This window comes from Falco cherrug, chromosome 12, assembly GCF_023634085.1.
Source record: "Falco cherrug isolate bFalChe1 chromosome 12, bFalChe1.pri, whole genome shotgun sequence".
Taxonomy (NCBI): Eukaryota; Metazoa; Chordata; class Aves; order Falconiformes; family Falconidae; genus Falco; species Falco cherrug.
The window spans coordinates 8,645,909-8,661,688 of NC_073708.1; the positions used below are offsets into that span (position 1 = coordinate 8,645,909).

Consider the following 15,780-nt stretch of genomic DNA (forward strand, 5'->3'; position numbering starts at 1 on the left):
ACCACCCTGCCCCCCCCCTCCCCCCCCAGCATTTATTGCCCCTCTGTGGCTCTCCTGCCCGCTGCTGTGAGCAAAGCTGTGCCAGGACCATGCTGGCTGGGATGCAGCGAGGACAAGACTAGGAAAAATGGCTTTGGGATGGCTTTTTGAGATGGAAGGGAACACAGGCATCCAGCCTTGCACCAAATCACCTGGGAATTGGGGTCTTTAGTCCAGCAAGGGCTTTTCTAGGTTGGGTACACAGGTCAGGCTTTCCTTTCTTCCAGCCTTAAACCTTATGACCCAAAAATCCCAGTTTGGGTTGAATCCGGGCATCTTTCCAGCAAAAGAGCCCTGGCTGCTGTCATCTTGAGCCTGGGGCTGGTACTCTGTGGGGCTGAGCACTCCCGTCTCCGTTTCCCTGCACTTCCCGGTGCCAGACAGTCCTGGGGCTTATGTTTTGTGCACAGAGAGACTTTCAATCAGTAAAATTTCATCAGCTGTGGCAGGAGTATGCTGCAAGCTGCCACCTCATTGTCTCCCTGTGTGCACAGGAAGAGCTGGGGGGTTCTGTGCCTGGGCTGGAGCCACGCAGGCAGGTGCCATGGGCAACCCAGAAGCCTGGGGCTGCAAGAGCTTTCATTGACCACCAAAAATGAGGCTGCACTGCGCACCATGTCCCCCATCCATGCCGTCTGCTGGCATGCAGGCAAAGGGGGCACCGATCAGGGCACCCCCAAGCTGCTGCTGGGGCTGGGGCCGTGGTGAGCTGCAGCGTGGGATCTCTTGCAAGTGTGGCCCCCATGGCATTACAGTCTGGATTTCCACCCACCACCGGCACTGCTGCCGGGAGGTTGAGAACTTTCTGTCAGCGCATTTAAGCACAGCAGAGTGAGGGAGCATGGGTGTAAAGGTCAGTGGTGCAAGAGCCGTGGCAAGCTGCCTGGACTTCAGCCTTTCCTCTAAATCCATAGCTGGAGAAACTCAAAGGAAAATTCAGCCGAAGCCTGAGCAGCGAAGGCACGGCACTTCCCTGCAAGGTTTGCTCCTCACTTCTCTCCAGCTGGGTTTTGCAGGTTTTAAAAGCGGGCAGCCGGCTTCCCGGGGTTCTGGTGTTCGACACTAGCTTCGCCTCACTGCTGGCAGGGGGAGAGGGGGTGTCGCGGGGAGCCTCTGCCGCAAAGCTCTCTGCAGGCAGTGCTGGAAAAAAGGGATGACTTTAGCATCCTGGGCACGTCGCTGCCCTTCCCCAAAGCCAGCGGAGGCTCCGGAAAGTGGGGGTGGGCAAGTTGGTGGTATGTCCTGTCCTGTTCCTGCAGATCAAGGAGTGGCTCAGGCTGGGCTTCTCCACACAGAAGGGTTTTTTGCGCCTCCCCCATTTTCCCTGGCTTTCCGCAGTTTCCTCCAGTTCCTGTTTATGTGAACAATTTTTGACATGAAATGGATACCAAAAAAGTTATAAATTACTCTTTCTTTAGGCTCTGCAGTAGGTGTGTTTGTTATCTAATCAAAGTTCACGTGGGTTCATTTTTTTCCCCACTAGTTTTGTTGCTTTCCAGTCAAGATCGATGCAGCTCAGCTTACACACCCTGGGCTTTGAGTTCCTCCCATTTATACCCGCGTTTCCTGGGTTTCTTACCTTTTGTATATTCTGTAATCCCAGCCGCGCTTTCACTGGGCTGGCTAACTTCTGAATCGCTGAATCGCTGTGCTCCTGCTCACTCAGGCATTGCTTTTTTTTAAAAAAAAAAAATAAAAAGAAACCCTTTTGTTTTGGAGAGAATGCCCTTTAACGGGAAATTAAAAAGGAAAGCGTGAAAGCAAGCCGGCTTGGCTGGAATTGTTTCTTCAAAAGGTTTCAGTAGGCTCACTTTGCAGGCAGAAGCAGATAGCTGTGAGCCCCTTCCCCTCCTTTAGGCCACGAAAGGTAATAAACAGAAGCAGCAGTGCGGCGAGGTTTAAAAGTGCCTCCTTTTCCCCTGCCTGCGGGAGGGGAATCGCTGGGCCTGCGGTGTGGGCTTAGCACAGTGGGAAGGGGAATGGGCAGCATCCATCCGTAACGCTCGAGCCCAGAGCTGGTGATGGATTTCTCCAAGGATGGTTTTCCACCGTGGATACCTGGCAGCCAGAGAAGACACAGGGTGCTTTGCTGGGGATGGGGAAAAAGGGACTGGTGTTCCTGCTAATCCCTGGGCTGTTTTATTTCCAGTCGCTCATTGTCTGCTGCGGGACAGCATGGTGCGGCGCGTGGCTGTCATCGGGGCGGGGGTCAGCGGGCTGGCCTCTGTCAAGAGCTGCCTGGATGAGGGGCTGGAGCCTACCTGCTTTGAGAAGAGCGAGGACATCGGGGGGCTCTGGCGCTACACGGTCAGTGGGCTCTGCCTGCGTGGGGAGGATTGTCCCTGGGTTTGTCCCCTCCCTCGGATGCCCTTTGCCTGCAGCAAAGAAGAAAGGGTGGCCATGCCCTCAGGGACCGTCCCTGTCCTGGCACAGTGCTCTCTCTGACTCCAAGGTGGAGAAGGAGATGGAGGGAGGAGAAGCCATGGTCACCAGGTGCTAGTCCTGGTTTATTCCTTGTGCCTGAACACAAGGAGGAAAAACACTCAAACACTTTGAGGGGAGAAAGTCCTTCCCCACACACCTGCAAACAGCACTGCTGGCTTCACACAGGACTCCACGGACAGTGGGAGGGTCAGTGTGTACCGCTCCATCATCACCAACACCTCCAAGGAGATGTCCTGCTTCAGCGACTTCCCCTGCCCGGAGGATTTTCCCAGTTTCCTACCCCACAGCCTCCTCCTGGAGTACTTTCGGATGTATGCCCAGCACTTTGACCTCCTGCGGCACATACGCTTCAAGGTGAGCAGGGAGCCCAAACGCTACAGGAAGAAGAGCTGTCAGTGGCTGCAGATAGTAGGGCATCATCACCCAGGTGGGATGGGACAATGCCATGAGGACCATGTTTTAAATTAGGCTGCGCAAACATGGGCTGCCTGGTGCTGATGCATCAACGCATCAAACATCAACCCCCCCTGCCTGGTGCTGATGCATCAATGCATCAACCCCCCCTCAATGCCATCACCAGGGGAAAGGTGCACGGTGGGATTTAACAGCTTCAGAGATGACATGCAGCTCCCCAGGGACCCAGCCTGCCTCTGGCAGCCCCAGCCCTTTGCAGGCAGGTCCTCTCCAAAGCACAGCACAGTTCCTGACTGCTGTTTTGTTGGGCTTTGGTGCAAGACGACAGCTCTCAGCGTGAGAAAGCGCCCAGATTTCACCACCTCGGGCCAGTGGGAGGTGGTCACCGAGACCGACGGCATCCAGGAGTCGCACATCTTCGATGCTGTCATGGTTTGCACTGGCCATTTCCAGGAGCCCTATTTACCGTTGGCTTCTTTCCCAGGTAAGCCCTGCCTCAGCAGCAGGGTGGGCTGGGGCTGCCCCCCAGGGTTTCACCCAGCACCCATGGGTCCCTTGGCTGCATTTTCCTCTTTGAGACTGCCTGCTCCACGAAGACCCCACGCTGGGGCAGGTGGGACCCACACCCCATGGGAATGATGAGGACCATTCCTGGGAATAGGAAAAACACCTCATAAAGATGCAGCCAGGGTCTTGCACGAGAATTTGCAAACCAGGACTGAGCTGATGAGGTGTGGGAGGGCAGTATCACCCAGGGAGCTGAGACCTCTGTGGGCTTCTCAGCTGCAAGGAGAGGTGGGAGGTGGAGGGTTGGGGGCTGCAGAGGGTCTGGGCATGAGGCTGGGACAAGCAAATGTATCTGGCAGTAGGAGATGCTCCCTGCTCTGCCTAGGTATCGACACTCACTTCAAAGGCCAGTATATCCACAGCAGGGAATACAGAGATGTGGAGGCTTTCCGGGGAAAGCGGGTCCTCGTGATCGGCATTGGCAACACTGGCGGTGACCTCTCCGTGGAGCTGAGCCGTGTGGCTGCAAAGGTACAGCTCCACGGCAGTGCCGAGCCTGGCCAGGGACCACAAGAACTGGTGGCTCAGGGTACATGCAGGAAGCTTTGCCCACCGGGTTTCTCAATAAATAGCATTTCAAACGGAGGGCAATTGAAGAAGCTCTGCAATTCCTGGAGGGTGTGGGCCACCTAAGGTGTGGCCATTCAGCAGCTGCAGGGACTTCGCAGAAGCCACTGCAAGCTGTTTGGTTCATCCAGACACCGTCTCCTTCCCTCGGGACAACCGTCTCAGCTCCCAAGCGCAGGAGATGGGATTTGATGTTCAGGGGAAAACTGGCAAGATGTCCGGGCAGGCTGCTGAGACCTGCCTTCTCCCCTAGGTGTTCCTCAGCGTCAGGAGCAGCACGTGGGTGTTCAGCCGGATCTCAGACCACGGCTTCCCCTTCGACATGGTCAACACCACCCGCTTCAACCACTTTCTCGACTGGCTTCTCCCATCAGCTCTCACAAAGAGGATTAGGTTTTGGAAGTTCAATTCATGGTTTAACCACAAGAACTATGGCTTGGCTTCCACAAAAAGGTGTTTTTTCTGACTATTTTATTAGTTGCTATGGAGGTTTTAATGGCTTGAAGTGCTCAGTTTTTAATTTCAGGGAATATTTGTGGAATAGAAAATCATTGGAGGGGAACTTCGGCCACAAAAGAAGTTTCGGGTCCCTCCCAGATGCTAACATTGCTGTCTTCTTTTCCACCTGCAAGCTCCAACTTCAAGATAATTATCAATGAAGAGCTGCCGTTTTGCCTTCTCTCTGGGACTGTTGTGTTGAAGCCGAAGGTGAAGGCATTCACTGAAAGCTCTGCTGTTTTCGAAGATGGGACAGAGCAAAACATCGACGTGGTGCTCTTTGCCACAGGCTACATCTTCTCGTTTCCCTTCCTCGAAGAGTCAGTTCGCAGCCTCTTCGATGATAACCGTTCCCTCTATAAACGCATCTTCCCTCCTCAGCTGGAAAAGCCAACGCTGGCCATCATCGGCTTAGTCCAGCTGACAGGCTCTGTGATGGTGGGAGCAGAAATGCAGGCTCGCTGGGTGACGGGGATCTTTGCAGGTGGGAGACGGGGTGCAGGGATGGGGGATCTGCTGGGGTGGGAGGTGTGGGGCAGCCTGACCTGCCATCCACAGAGCCTAGGGTGTATTTCAGCTCCTGCCACAGTGCCATGGGTATTAGTGGCACTGTAGCCTCTGCCCCGCAGCTGCACCCCCATACGCCTTCACGCACCGTGCCCTAACCCAGAAGCACAAACGCTTTCAGTCAGGGGGCTGGGGGCATGGGAGGGGGGTGAACTTTTCAGCCTAAGGTGCTGCTGGAGGTCTCTGGTTTCTCTGTTCTTCTCAGGCTGGAACAAGCTCCCTCCCACCAGCAGGATGATGGCTGAAGTTTCAAAGAAGAAGCCACAGGTCAAAAGGTGCACGATGCTCCTGCACTTGGGGCGCAATGGGTGCTGTGTGCCAGGATAACCCCAGGGAAAGCGGGGTCCTGTAGCAGTCATGGGAGGGAACCACCTAGGGCACCCAACTCTTCTTGGATATATTTATTCCCTCACCACCCGTAGCGAAGTGGGGAGATGCTGTTGTGGCTCCTTGATGGACAACGGATCAAGACACCCAGGGCACATTGCGCTGGAGCAGCTTATGGCAGGACCCAGGACCTGCAGGGCCCCTCCACCAGGCCTCCAAGCCAAGTCCTAATTCCCATTACGTCAAGATGGAGGTTTGGTTTCCTCCAGACTAAGGGTGCCATCTCGTGGCTTCTCCCTCCCAAATCCAGGCAGCGGGAGCGCTTGGGTCAGGGCCAAGCCCGACCCAGAAACCCCGCTGGAGCCAGGCGATGAAGGGAGGGGACAGTTTGGTGGCACTTTTTGACAGGTCACCATGACTACTAGACAAGGTGGGGACCCATCCGTTGTGTACATAGGAGCTAACGCCCTGCCTTGCTGGCACTGGGATTTTACAGGAGGTTGAGACAGGTCCCCAAGGCTGTGGGACAGGTGGTGGTGGACATGCTGCCTGGCAGCATCTTTCAGAAGCAAGGAGGAGCCCTCGGGCCAGGCGGGGTGCAGGCTGGACTGGGGCTGCCAGCAAGGCAGAGCTGGCTCATAGGACACTGAGGAAAAGCCAGGACGAAACAGAGCCACGGGGATTGTCACCAGGAGCCCCAGCGACTGCAGACAATGTGTCTGCATCAGACCGATGCTGTCACACACAAATACGGGAGTCAGGGGTGCAATGGAGGCAAACTCAAGGCTGTCCCAGATTTGCTGAAGCACACATCTTCCCTCCTGCAAGGGAGATGAGGCTTCACGCCAAAAAACCCTGGAGGTCCCTCCCAGCGTGGGAAGCTTTCTGCATCTCCCAGTTTTCCCCAGTCCCCTTGGCAGTCTTATCTGTGAATATCTATTTCTCTGCCTCTCAAAATCAGCCAAATCCACACCTGTGATCCTTGGGGAAGGACACAGCGTGGGTATTTGGGGCATTACGATGGCAGTATAATACTAGAACTGTTTCTGAAGCCACAACTAGGATGCGGAGGCAAAACAAGCTTCTGCCTAGTCCCTGCCCCAGGTGAGTGCTGGAGACCAGCCCCACGGAGGCTCTGTCAGTGCCTTTGGGTTCACGTGGGGCCACGGGAGCTCAGCCCTGGAAACCAGGGCTCGACCGATGCCAGAGCCCAGAGCTTTTGCTTTCTGTGGAGCTGGGAACCAAGATGGGATGATGCTATTTGATCTTGTCTCTTTTATGTGGCGTTGAAGGAATCCATCCGAGAGGGAGAACCTGAAGATGAGCTTTATCAGCTACACCGATGAAATCGCTTCGTGTGCTGGCGTAAAGCCCAATGTGCTGAGGCTGCTCCTGACAGACCCCCGGCTGGCCCTGGCTGTCTTCTTCGGGCCCTGCTCGCCCTACCAGTACCGGCTGATGGGACGGGGGAAGTGGAGCGGGGCCAGAGACGCCATCCTGACTCAGTGGCAGCGGACGCTGAAGCCCTTGAGAACGCGGGTGGTGGATGACCCCTCTGACAGCTGGCACTGGATGTACCTCCTGGCCCTGCCAGTGGCTCTCACAGCAGGTCTCCTCCTCTCCAAATCCCCCCGGCTGGGCTGGACCCTTGGAGCCCCCCAGCTGTAGGAGGAACACGGTGGGATCGGGCGCCGGCGTGATGCCGTGCTGCTGCCAGGTTGTTAGCCAGGCTCCCCGACCTCCTCCCGCCGACCATCCACACCCACCCAGGGATTTTTTTTGGAGCATTTCCCCCAAACCTGCTGTGATCCCTGCCCGCACTGCTCCAGCCCAGCGTGGTGCGGATCTCCAGCGGGCTTTTGGGAAGCGCCATTTTGGGATGGCCTGGCGTGCACGGCGCCAGCCTCCCTCCCCTGCTCGCCCAGCCAGGCCCACACCTGGTAGCTTTTGGGACACAAAGGGAGCACAAATAAACCTCACGGATTTGGTCTCTGGTAGTTTTATTGATGGGTTATTATCGGGGGAGGGGGGTCAAGTGGATGCAGTGCCCCCAGGTGTGGCAGGGGGGGGGCGCCCCTCCTAAGAAATAATATATACAGGGATACATGCAGGCGGGCGACCGTCTCTGCCGCCGTCCCAGCAGCCCGAGTCTCGCAGGGAAGGCCGAAGCCCACGGGGGGAAGGCAGAGCCTCCCCAGGCACCCGCGGGGGCCTCCGGCTGGGGCTGAGGAGCAGAGCGGGCAGGACGGGCGCTGCCTGCCCGCCCCCGACCCGCGGCCGCTGGGCTCGGGGCAGCCGCGTCCCCGGCACCGCTCCCGCCGGCCGCAGCCAGCTCCGTGCCCGTCCCGCCACCCCGCGTCGCCAGGGGGCGCGCCGGGGGCGCCCGCCCGACTGCGGCACGGCGCGGCGCGCGTCACGTGAGCAGCGGGGGCGGAGCCCGGGCGCGCGGGCGCGGTGAGGTCAGACGTCGTTGGCGCCGGCTTGGCCGCCCGCCATCTTGGCCCCTGTGTGGTAAGCGGCTGAGGCGCGGCGTCGAGGTGCCGGGAACGGCAGCGGCCTCGCCGAGTCCGGGAGCCCTCCCCGGGAGGCCCGAGCGCCGGCCCGCCGCGCTGCGCGCCAGGTAAGCGGCGGCCCCTCCGCCTTCCAGCGGAGCCTCGCGGGCCTGCGGCGCAGACCGGTGCCGGCAGGGAGCGGGCGAGCGGCCTGCGCCGCATGGCCCCGGGCGGAGGCGGCTTCCGCCCGGGCTGGCGGCGGCGGCGGCCGGCCCGCGGCCTGTGGGGAGGGGGGTGCCCGTGGGGGCCAGCACCCCGCTGCCCGCCCCGGCGGGAGGCGGCGGAGCGCTGGGCCCGCGGTGGGCTGGCGGGCGGGCTGGGCTGCTCGGCGCCGCTGGGCCGTACCGCACCGCATCGCCGCCTGGGGCCGGCCGCGCCCGCGCCGGGCACAGCGCCGGGCCTTGCCCGCGGGCGGCGGGAGGGGGCTGCGGCGGGGGGGGCGGCCGAGGGCCGCGCTGGCGGGTGTGCTGCTTGCTTCTCCCGCCCTTCCCCCACCCCCACGCCTTTCCTTTTTAACGGCTCCAGGTCTCCCTCTCTCTCTCTCTCTCTCGAGGGAGGTTGCTCGAGAAACGTGCCGTCCCCTTCGTGCGTTTGCGCTCACTTCGTGGCTGTGATTCTTCCGCCAGAAACGCGGGGGGAGGGGAGCCCTTTCTTACGGGGTGCGGGAGGCGCATGCAGGGCATGGCGCTTTGCTTTTCCAACTCTGCAAGGTTCGGCCACAGTTCTTGAGGTGCACAGCAAAAGGTTCTTCCTGGGTTGTTAAATGTAGGACTGAGGGAAGCGCCGTTCAGGAAGGCATTGTTTCTGTTCTGAGGGACAGGATTTGTGGGGGTGGTGTGAGTGGAGCCGGGGCTGTTCTTACTGATAAAGGATGGTGAGGGCATGGTTAGATGACACGGCTAAAATTCGGCCAGCTAGTCTGCAGTGGGCATGATGCAGTGGGCATAATGGGAGCCATCACCGAGGCATGCAGGGACTGAAAATCTTGGGGCTAAAGATGGCCCAGATAGTTTCCGATCCAAGCCCCCTTTATGGGGAAGGGGCACATGCATGAGAGTGTGGTGCTGGACGGTGAATGGAACACTTCAGTTTTTTCTGGTTTGGTTTTTTTTTTTCTTTTTGTGTCTCTCACGTGTTCTGTAAGCTTATTCCTTTGTGAAAGGTTTTGAATTCTATATCATTGAGCAAGGAGGACCATTTTTCCTTGTTTCTTTTTGATTACTGGGGTCAGATGAGTATTTTAGTAGGAACTAGCATTATTTCTACCAGGAAAAAACAGGACTCTGATTTTTAATAGCTTTGTTTCTTCTGCAGTGAGGCACCAGGCCTACCCGTTGTCTAGTCCCAAGAGCTCTGCTCAGACAAGAAATTGCTTCTGAAGGAGGGAGGAAACAGGACATGATCTCATTTGTCCATCAGTGAGAAACAAAAGGATTACCGCCTAATACTGACTGCCAGGAGCTGAATGGCTGTCAGGTTTTTTTGAATTACATAGTCTAGAGACTTTTTCTTTATTAATTTTGGGGTGTTTTAGTGCAACTCTGCTACAGTCTTCTTGAGACTAAGGATTCTATCCCAACATTTTGAGAGTTCTTTGAACTTGGTGAATGTGCAGTGGAAAAGGCAGTATGTCACAGAGTCATAGAATCGTTTAGGCTGGAAAAGACCTTTAATATCATAGAGTCCAACCGTTAACCTGGCATGGCCCCTCAGAGTATTGTGTTCAGTGCATGTACAACTGCTTTGGTGGAGATGTGGGCTTAAGAGGTGGCTGTTTAAATCGAAGTGAGAACTTTCGTTCTCTCCCAGGCCAGCAGTTGTGTGCACAGGCTAGGATTACTGCCTCTGTTTGTGTGTCTGTCACGTACAACTGCCTTAGTGTAGATATGCTCCCTGTGTAAAGTTTATTGCTTTAGTAAATAATAGCTCATAAAGTATGTATAAATCTAGAGACAGTCACTTCTGTGAGTCTTGCAAATGTAAATATTCTGTTTCTTCAGTTTAGTAGCAGTTTATAATGTCTTTACTCTCATTTAGACTCTGTAACAGGAACCCTTGCTTTTTTTAGAGCAAAATAGTCGACAGTTTTAACTTGGTTGCTGGAGTCCTTGTTCAGTGGTACATACTTATGGTATGCATTTTCTTCTGTAGGTCCTGTTTCCCCACATCCTTAAGTCTACTGGGGAAAGTGAAACAGGCCACAATGAGCAAGGAGTAGGTGATATAGTTCGGAAGGGAGCTCTTATGTAGATTCTGTTCTGTCTGTAGGAATGCTATAGGTCAGGTCAGTTAAGAGAAAGAATGTAAGTCAAAGCAGTGGGCATGTTGTCTGGGGTTGACTTCAACCAGATATCCTAGGTTACTGAAAGTACAAGCCCTTTGTTCTGGAATAACTAACAGGAGTGATGTGAAAGTGGAGAGAGGGTGGGAAATGTAGTCTAAATACCGTATAAGGGTGGTGTGGATAAGAGGCTTAGATGTAGAGATAAAAAGAAAAGGTAGCTCTTGCAGAAGGATTAAACCTTTGAGTAATGTATTGGAGATGAGTGAAGAAAAAACATTCCTCTTCTTTTTATCGAAGGAAGAGTGGGACATCTTCAGTGGCCGTATATAGTAATGGAGGGTTTGAGGGGAAAAAACCACCTCCACCCTGAAAATGCACCACCTTTCCACTAGTTGGGGATGAACGTTGGGCTTGTAATGACGGGACTGCTAGTGGTGTTTTACTGGTAGAACCAGTTGTTCATCTTCTGTAGGAAATTCTTTTCTTCGTTCAGCTTCATGCCCTCTTTTCGAGTTTTTTTGGATCTGGGTTTCACAAAACCCTGTAGGATTTTCTCATGGGTGAAGGCAGGTATAAAAATAAAAGCTGAGATTTGTGTGAGGAGGTGGGAGGAAATAATACGGGGCGCCTGTTGGTGAAATGAAAACTGAGTGCACAGAAGTCTTAAAAAAAAATGCATAAAGAGCAGAGAAAGATGAAGTCCTAATAAAAATCAGATGAAGACAGCTTTTATGTCTATGAAGAACAGGCTAACAGAAATAGACTGTTTTTATTACAAATACCTCAACCATTACATAACATTCTAACCAAATGCTAACAAACTAGTCTGTTACGGATTGCAAACATGTATAAAAGGGAGAAGCTGTATATCATTCACATTGTTCATGTTTTTATGTGTCTGACACCGTCTTGATTAACGGTAGAATTATACCGCAAAATCAACATTATATATCTTCAATCCAAAATATGATGGTGATAAATTTTAACTTCTATGTATTTGAAAATAATGTGGGCTTTGCTCTCAGGAAGTTACAGCATCAAAGACTGGAATTACTGCGATTTATATTCAGGTACATCAAATGCACAAGTAGTGCCTGAACTGTGGCATCCCTTGGTGCTGGGTGACTGAGAGAGGGGGCGTCTCTTGAATGTATCTTTAAGTCAATGGATAGCTGATTCCTAAGTGAAATGGAAGCTTTACTCAATTTTTAGTTAGGTGGGCTATAAGATGTAGTTCATCATGCTCAGATATGCCAAATGGTTTTTCATAGTAAAACCAGCAGCAGTGGCTGGGTTGCTCATTTTTGCCACACTCCTTGCTTAAACTAGCAAATAAAATTTTCTTTGCTTAGAAAATCAAACCTGTTCAGGCTGTCCTCATTAAATCATGTGAAGAGCTACAGCTTGTTTTAAAATTAATATTTGGGAAGCACGTGACCTTAATATTCCTAGTTGTTAGTGTTTGTAAGTTTTAAGTTACACTTTTAAATTATGTCTGTAGCCTTAAATTGTATTTATAGGAGTAATAGTTTAAGTTATTCTTCACAAAAGAAATATTATTCAACTGATTTGTATCTTCAGCTAATGTGGAAGTGCAAGAATATCTTGGGAAGCCATGGATATTCTCCCAATTTGAGACTTGATATGCTTTAGGACATTATATTTCTTCTATTTCAGAGGAACCATATGTTCCACTGAAGGACCTCATTGTCTTTAGATCAATGCATTGATGCTTTCATTTGAAAAAAAAAAAAAACCACCAACATTTTATTTACAGGGCTTGTTTTATAATTGTATTTACAGGGCTTGTTTTATAATCGTGTTTAGGACAGCCTGTGCTTCCTGTACAAATGTATCTGGGTGTATATGTTGGTGCACAGCGGAAGTGTTCTAGTGAGGAGGAACAATAACATTTTCTCTTGCCAATGTGTGTAAATAATCTGTAGGAAAGATGTGTTCTAGTAAGAAAAACTTGCCTTTGGTTTGTGGTATAGCTACTTGGTTAATTTGCTGGAGTCACCTTGGTTAGGAGATGTTTTTCATGCCACAAACCAAGCTATCTGTGGGGGCAGAGCTTTGTAGCATGTGCTTAGCTTTGGATAAAGAAAAGTTTCTTGATGAGTATTTTGATAATATATTGAGCCTTAATTATTTTCCTACTGTGTCTTGAAAGCGGAGTATTGAGGGACATCTGGGATTTATTTTTTTTTTTCTAAGTAGAATAAACAGAGAACCAAGAACTGAAGATGTTAAACTTCATCTGTAGCCATTTGGCAGATGCAAGTTAACTCCCATGGAAAATGGGTTCTGTAATGCTGAAAGGCAGATACATAAGCCTGGGTATGTCGATAAGGCTTTTCTAATTTAGCTCTTAATCTCATTTTTTCTTTTTCTTTTTTTTTTCACAAAACATGATTGAATCCAGTCTAAAGCAGAGGGCTGAAGCTGACCCTTAGTGCAATTAACCAGTGTTGTCCAGAACTGTTGTCAGTGTGGTTTTTGCAGCTGCATCTTTTACATGCTGAGCAACCTTTCAGTGAAGGAGATGGTTTCTGTTCAAGAAACTAGTGAGTCACAGAGAAATGTGTACCCAGAGATCCAGAGGATAACAGGCAGGAGGTAAAGGGACTGTTTGTGAGCAGTTATGAGCTCTCTCCAAGCTGGACCAGACCAAGAAGAAAATTCTACCACCTTTGTGTGCACAGGAGCGAAGGTTTTTTTTATTGATGCTGTCGATTGTGTGCTATAAGCTGGTACATTTGGCAGCCCTGGCTCTCACTGTCACAGTGGGAGTATTTAAAAGCCTTAAAAGAGAATGTGCTGTAACATCTCATAATACAGAGGAGAAATTATGATTATTTTTGATGTATGTGAATCAGGTTAGGAAGTTGCAGGTAGGAGTTACAGGCAACACAGAATTTGGGTATTGAGCAAGGTGGGAAGTTTTGAAGGTGTTGACAAGTAGCTTAAGTCATTACAGAACTGGTTAGAGTAACTGTATTGAATGTTTCATTCCATCATGCTAAGGTTGTGCACAACTCTGTATAATATTGTTTGTTCTGTAAATTCCTGCTGTTGATGAGTGTACTTCCATCTTCAGGTTGGACCTTTCAATAACAAAAATATCTTGAGAGTGTGAACAGAAGGAAGTTAGAAAAAATAGCTAGAGAAGTAGGAGATTAATTTTGGGACATCTGTTCTAAAGAGAGATGTAAACCCTTAAGGATGTAGCTCTAGCGTGGTTGTGGTGCACTTCCAAAATATTCTGAAAGAGCTCATGGACAGAAGAGCTTGCATGAACATTGCATGTTATTTCAAAACAACATTTAACTGATTTCTGAAGTCAGAAACCTTAGATGTAACTATTTATATTACTTAAGGACTGATCTATGAATAGAGGCTTTCAAAAAACAAGTTTCGTATGAGAACTTTAACTTACTTGCAGCTGAGGTTAGGGTTACTTTAAAGGTGCAGAGAAGTATGGTGTGGAGAGGAATCCACTGCTCAGAGTTGTGGTTCCTTGGGAAGAACACTGAAACCAAGTGTCACTTTCTCTGTCAAGAAATGTTAATTATTACAGTGGGGCTTGGAAATTGTGGTAAAGGAGCAGGAAATGGAAGTCTTGAAGAAGATTCTTTGAGTTATTCACAGCAAGGAATAGCTTTAACATTTGTCTCTTAATCTGTCCTGCCCTCTTCCACTGTCCAATTCAACATGGGGTGCATGTGGAGGGTTGGAAATATGCCACCAGTTTAAATGGCGTTGTTTCAGAGTTTATGATAAAGTGCAAGGGCTTTTGCCAGTAGGAGTGCTAAAACAAAAGGGAAAAAGGAAACAGCAGAAAGATGGGTAATTTTAAATAGCTGCAACTTCTGCTGCTCATCTGTTGGGAATCTGGTCTATTTTCATGTACCTATTGATCATCTTTCATCAGCTTCCTAAAAGGAAGTGTTTTGCATTGAACATTGACCGACTTAAGGGGTCAACTCTTGTTCAGCTCAGCTGTTCCTGGTAACTTATCCCAGCCAGCTGCCTGCAGAGGAACAGATCCTGGGCACTGTTCAGGCCACAGCTGGAGTCAGATCTGCTGGAAGGGAACTGCAGCTTGCTGTTATTCTGTATGTTTAGAAATAAGAGCAAATCCAGTAATACATGGAGACTTCTTGCTCATACCCTTTTTGCTGTAGGGCACAAGCCATACTGCTTCCTTTATTCTTGTGAATGGGTCATCACCAGTCTGATTATTCTTTCCATGCAATTAAATCTCAATGTAGCAAGTGCAGAGAAGTGCTGACCATTTGAATATTTTCAGCACTGCCATTTGAACAGACATGGGAACATCTGTATTTCGTCAGTTCTGTAGCTTCTTTTGCAGCCCTACTGTGGACTTCCCTTTTGCTCCCCTGTTCTCGGCCTGATAGAGCAGCTGCTACTGAGGATGCCACTGAGAAGGAGACTCCCTGTGTTGCTTTCCGTGGGTATGAGGAGAACGGGTATGCTAATATTTTTGCCTTTCCAAGCTTCTGCCGGACGGTGTGATGCAGTTGAGCAAGAAACAAAGTGGTACTTGTGACAGCATGCTGAGTGCATTCGTAACTTTCTTTTTAAGGGACTGTTTGTGATCTTAAACATTAACAGATGCTTTTGTAGAGAGCGGCTGTGGTCGGGATAAACTGACCTAAATTACTCTGCAAGAAGCCTACTAAATAGTTCTAACTTTCTCAGTTAAAAAGAATCCTGGTAGGTAAGACAGGTAGCATTCGTTTTCTGTATTGAGAGCAAAGTGCTGCCTACCAACCTATTTCAGTACTGTACTTTGATAGCAGGTACATGGCTTGTTTCTGCAAGAATTTGCCTAAATTTATTCTCTTATCTTTTGCTCAAATAGGCAGCGATTCAGTTTGGGGAGCTTTGAAGTTTTCTCATTCTTCTCAATAATGGAAATTTCTCTAATAAATGCTTTTGCAAATCTTGAAAATAAAAGTCTCATTTGGCATCTGCAAGTTGAAAAGCTAATTGGGTGAAAGCACTTACATTGTTCTGTTCCCAGAAGTAATGAGAATGCATCTCATTATGATGCTTTCTTTAATTGTATAGAAACTGTTCTGGTTTTTTTTTTTTTCTTTTTTTTTTTTCCTGGTCCTGGCTTTCTTCCAGCACTTTAGAACTTCTGCCACAATTAAAAATTTACAATTTCAAAAAGTTTTTTAACCAACTGCCTGAAACTGGAAAATCAGAAATCTGTGTTGCAAAAAATCTGCTCTAATGCTTAGTGAAAAAGAAATAAAGACTTGTAAAGAATTGTCAGGCTAAGAAGAAATGAAATAGCCTGCTTTAAAAGTGAGCTGCAAAGAAGTTTTGGATCTTACGTTTTCAGAAAAGAATACATTTTTAGTGGAGATGTAGTTAGTAATCTTGCAAAACATCTAAATTATTCTAATTTATGTTTGAGGATTATCAGAACATGGCAAGAATAGCTGGGTTGTGTTACTGCCTTAGCTTTATGGTGTGCTAGTTCTG

General features: G+C 50.2%; 2 protein-coding genes across 26 annotated transcripts in view; both read left to right on the plus strand.

Annotated features, from left to right (window-relative positions):
* Positions 1-142: 142 nt before the first annotated feature.
* On the plus strand, positions 143-7,356 carry LOC102047620 (dimethylaniline monooxygenase [N-oxide-forming] 4). Of its 3 annotated transcripts, none has more exons than XM_027800602.2 (9): positions 143-1,019; positions 2,189-2,346; positions 2,650-2,838; positions 3,220-3,382; positions 3,791-3,936; positions 4,286-4,485; positions 4,665-5,014; positions 5,303-5,372; positions 6,717-7,356. In XM_027800602.2, the coding sequence occupies exons 1-9, from the start codon at positions 881-883 to the stop codon at positions 7,090-7,092; spliced, it is 1,791 nt and encodes a 596-aa protein (XP_027656403.2). In that variant the 5' UTR covers positions 143-880; the 3' UTR covers positions 7,093-7,356. The 3 variants fall into 3 exon arrangements, with proteins under 3 accessions (XP_027656403.2, XP_027656404.2, XP_005435939.1); XM_027800603.2 differs by having other exon boundaries at positions 4,665-4,968; positions 6,717-6,842; XM_005435882.4 differs by having other exon boundaries at positions 927-1,906.
* A 527-nt stretch (positions 7,357-7,883) lies between these two features.
* PRRC2C (proline rich coiled-coil 2C) overlaps positions 7,884-15,780 on the plus strand; it is a 75,605-nt gene continuing 67,708 nt past the window's right edge. For 11 of the 23 annotated variants that reach the window (XM_055725047.1, XM_055725051.1, XM_055725050.1 and 8 more), the window contains exon 1: positions 7,885-8,044. The gene's annotated coding sequence lies outside the window, so the exon portion shown is untranslated. Of the gene's footprint in view, positions 8,045-15,780 lie in introns of all 23 variants that reach the window. The other 12 variants (XM_055725060.1, XM_055725063.1, XM_055725053.1 and 9 more) reach the window with 2 other exon arrangements.

Bases quoted from the DNA above. Each gene is read 5' to 3' on its own strand.
- LOC102047620 (XM_027800602.2), top strand. From the start codon at position 881: ATGGGTGTAAAGGTCAGTGGTGCAAGAGCCGTGGCAAGCTGCCTGGAC. The intron at 3,937-4,285 runs GTACAGCTCCAC...CTTCTCCCCTAG, and splicing joins TGAGCCGTGTGGCTGCAAAG to GTGTTCCTCAGCGTCAGGAG. The intron at 4,486-4,664 runs GTGTTTTTTCTG...TCCACCTGCAAG, and splicing joins GGCTTGGCTTCCACAAAAAG to CTCCAACTTCAAGATAATTA.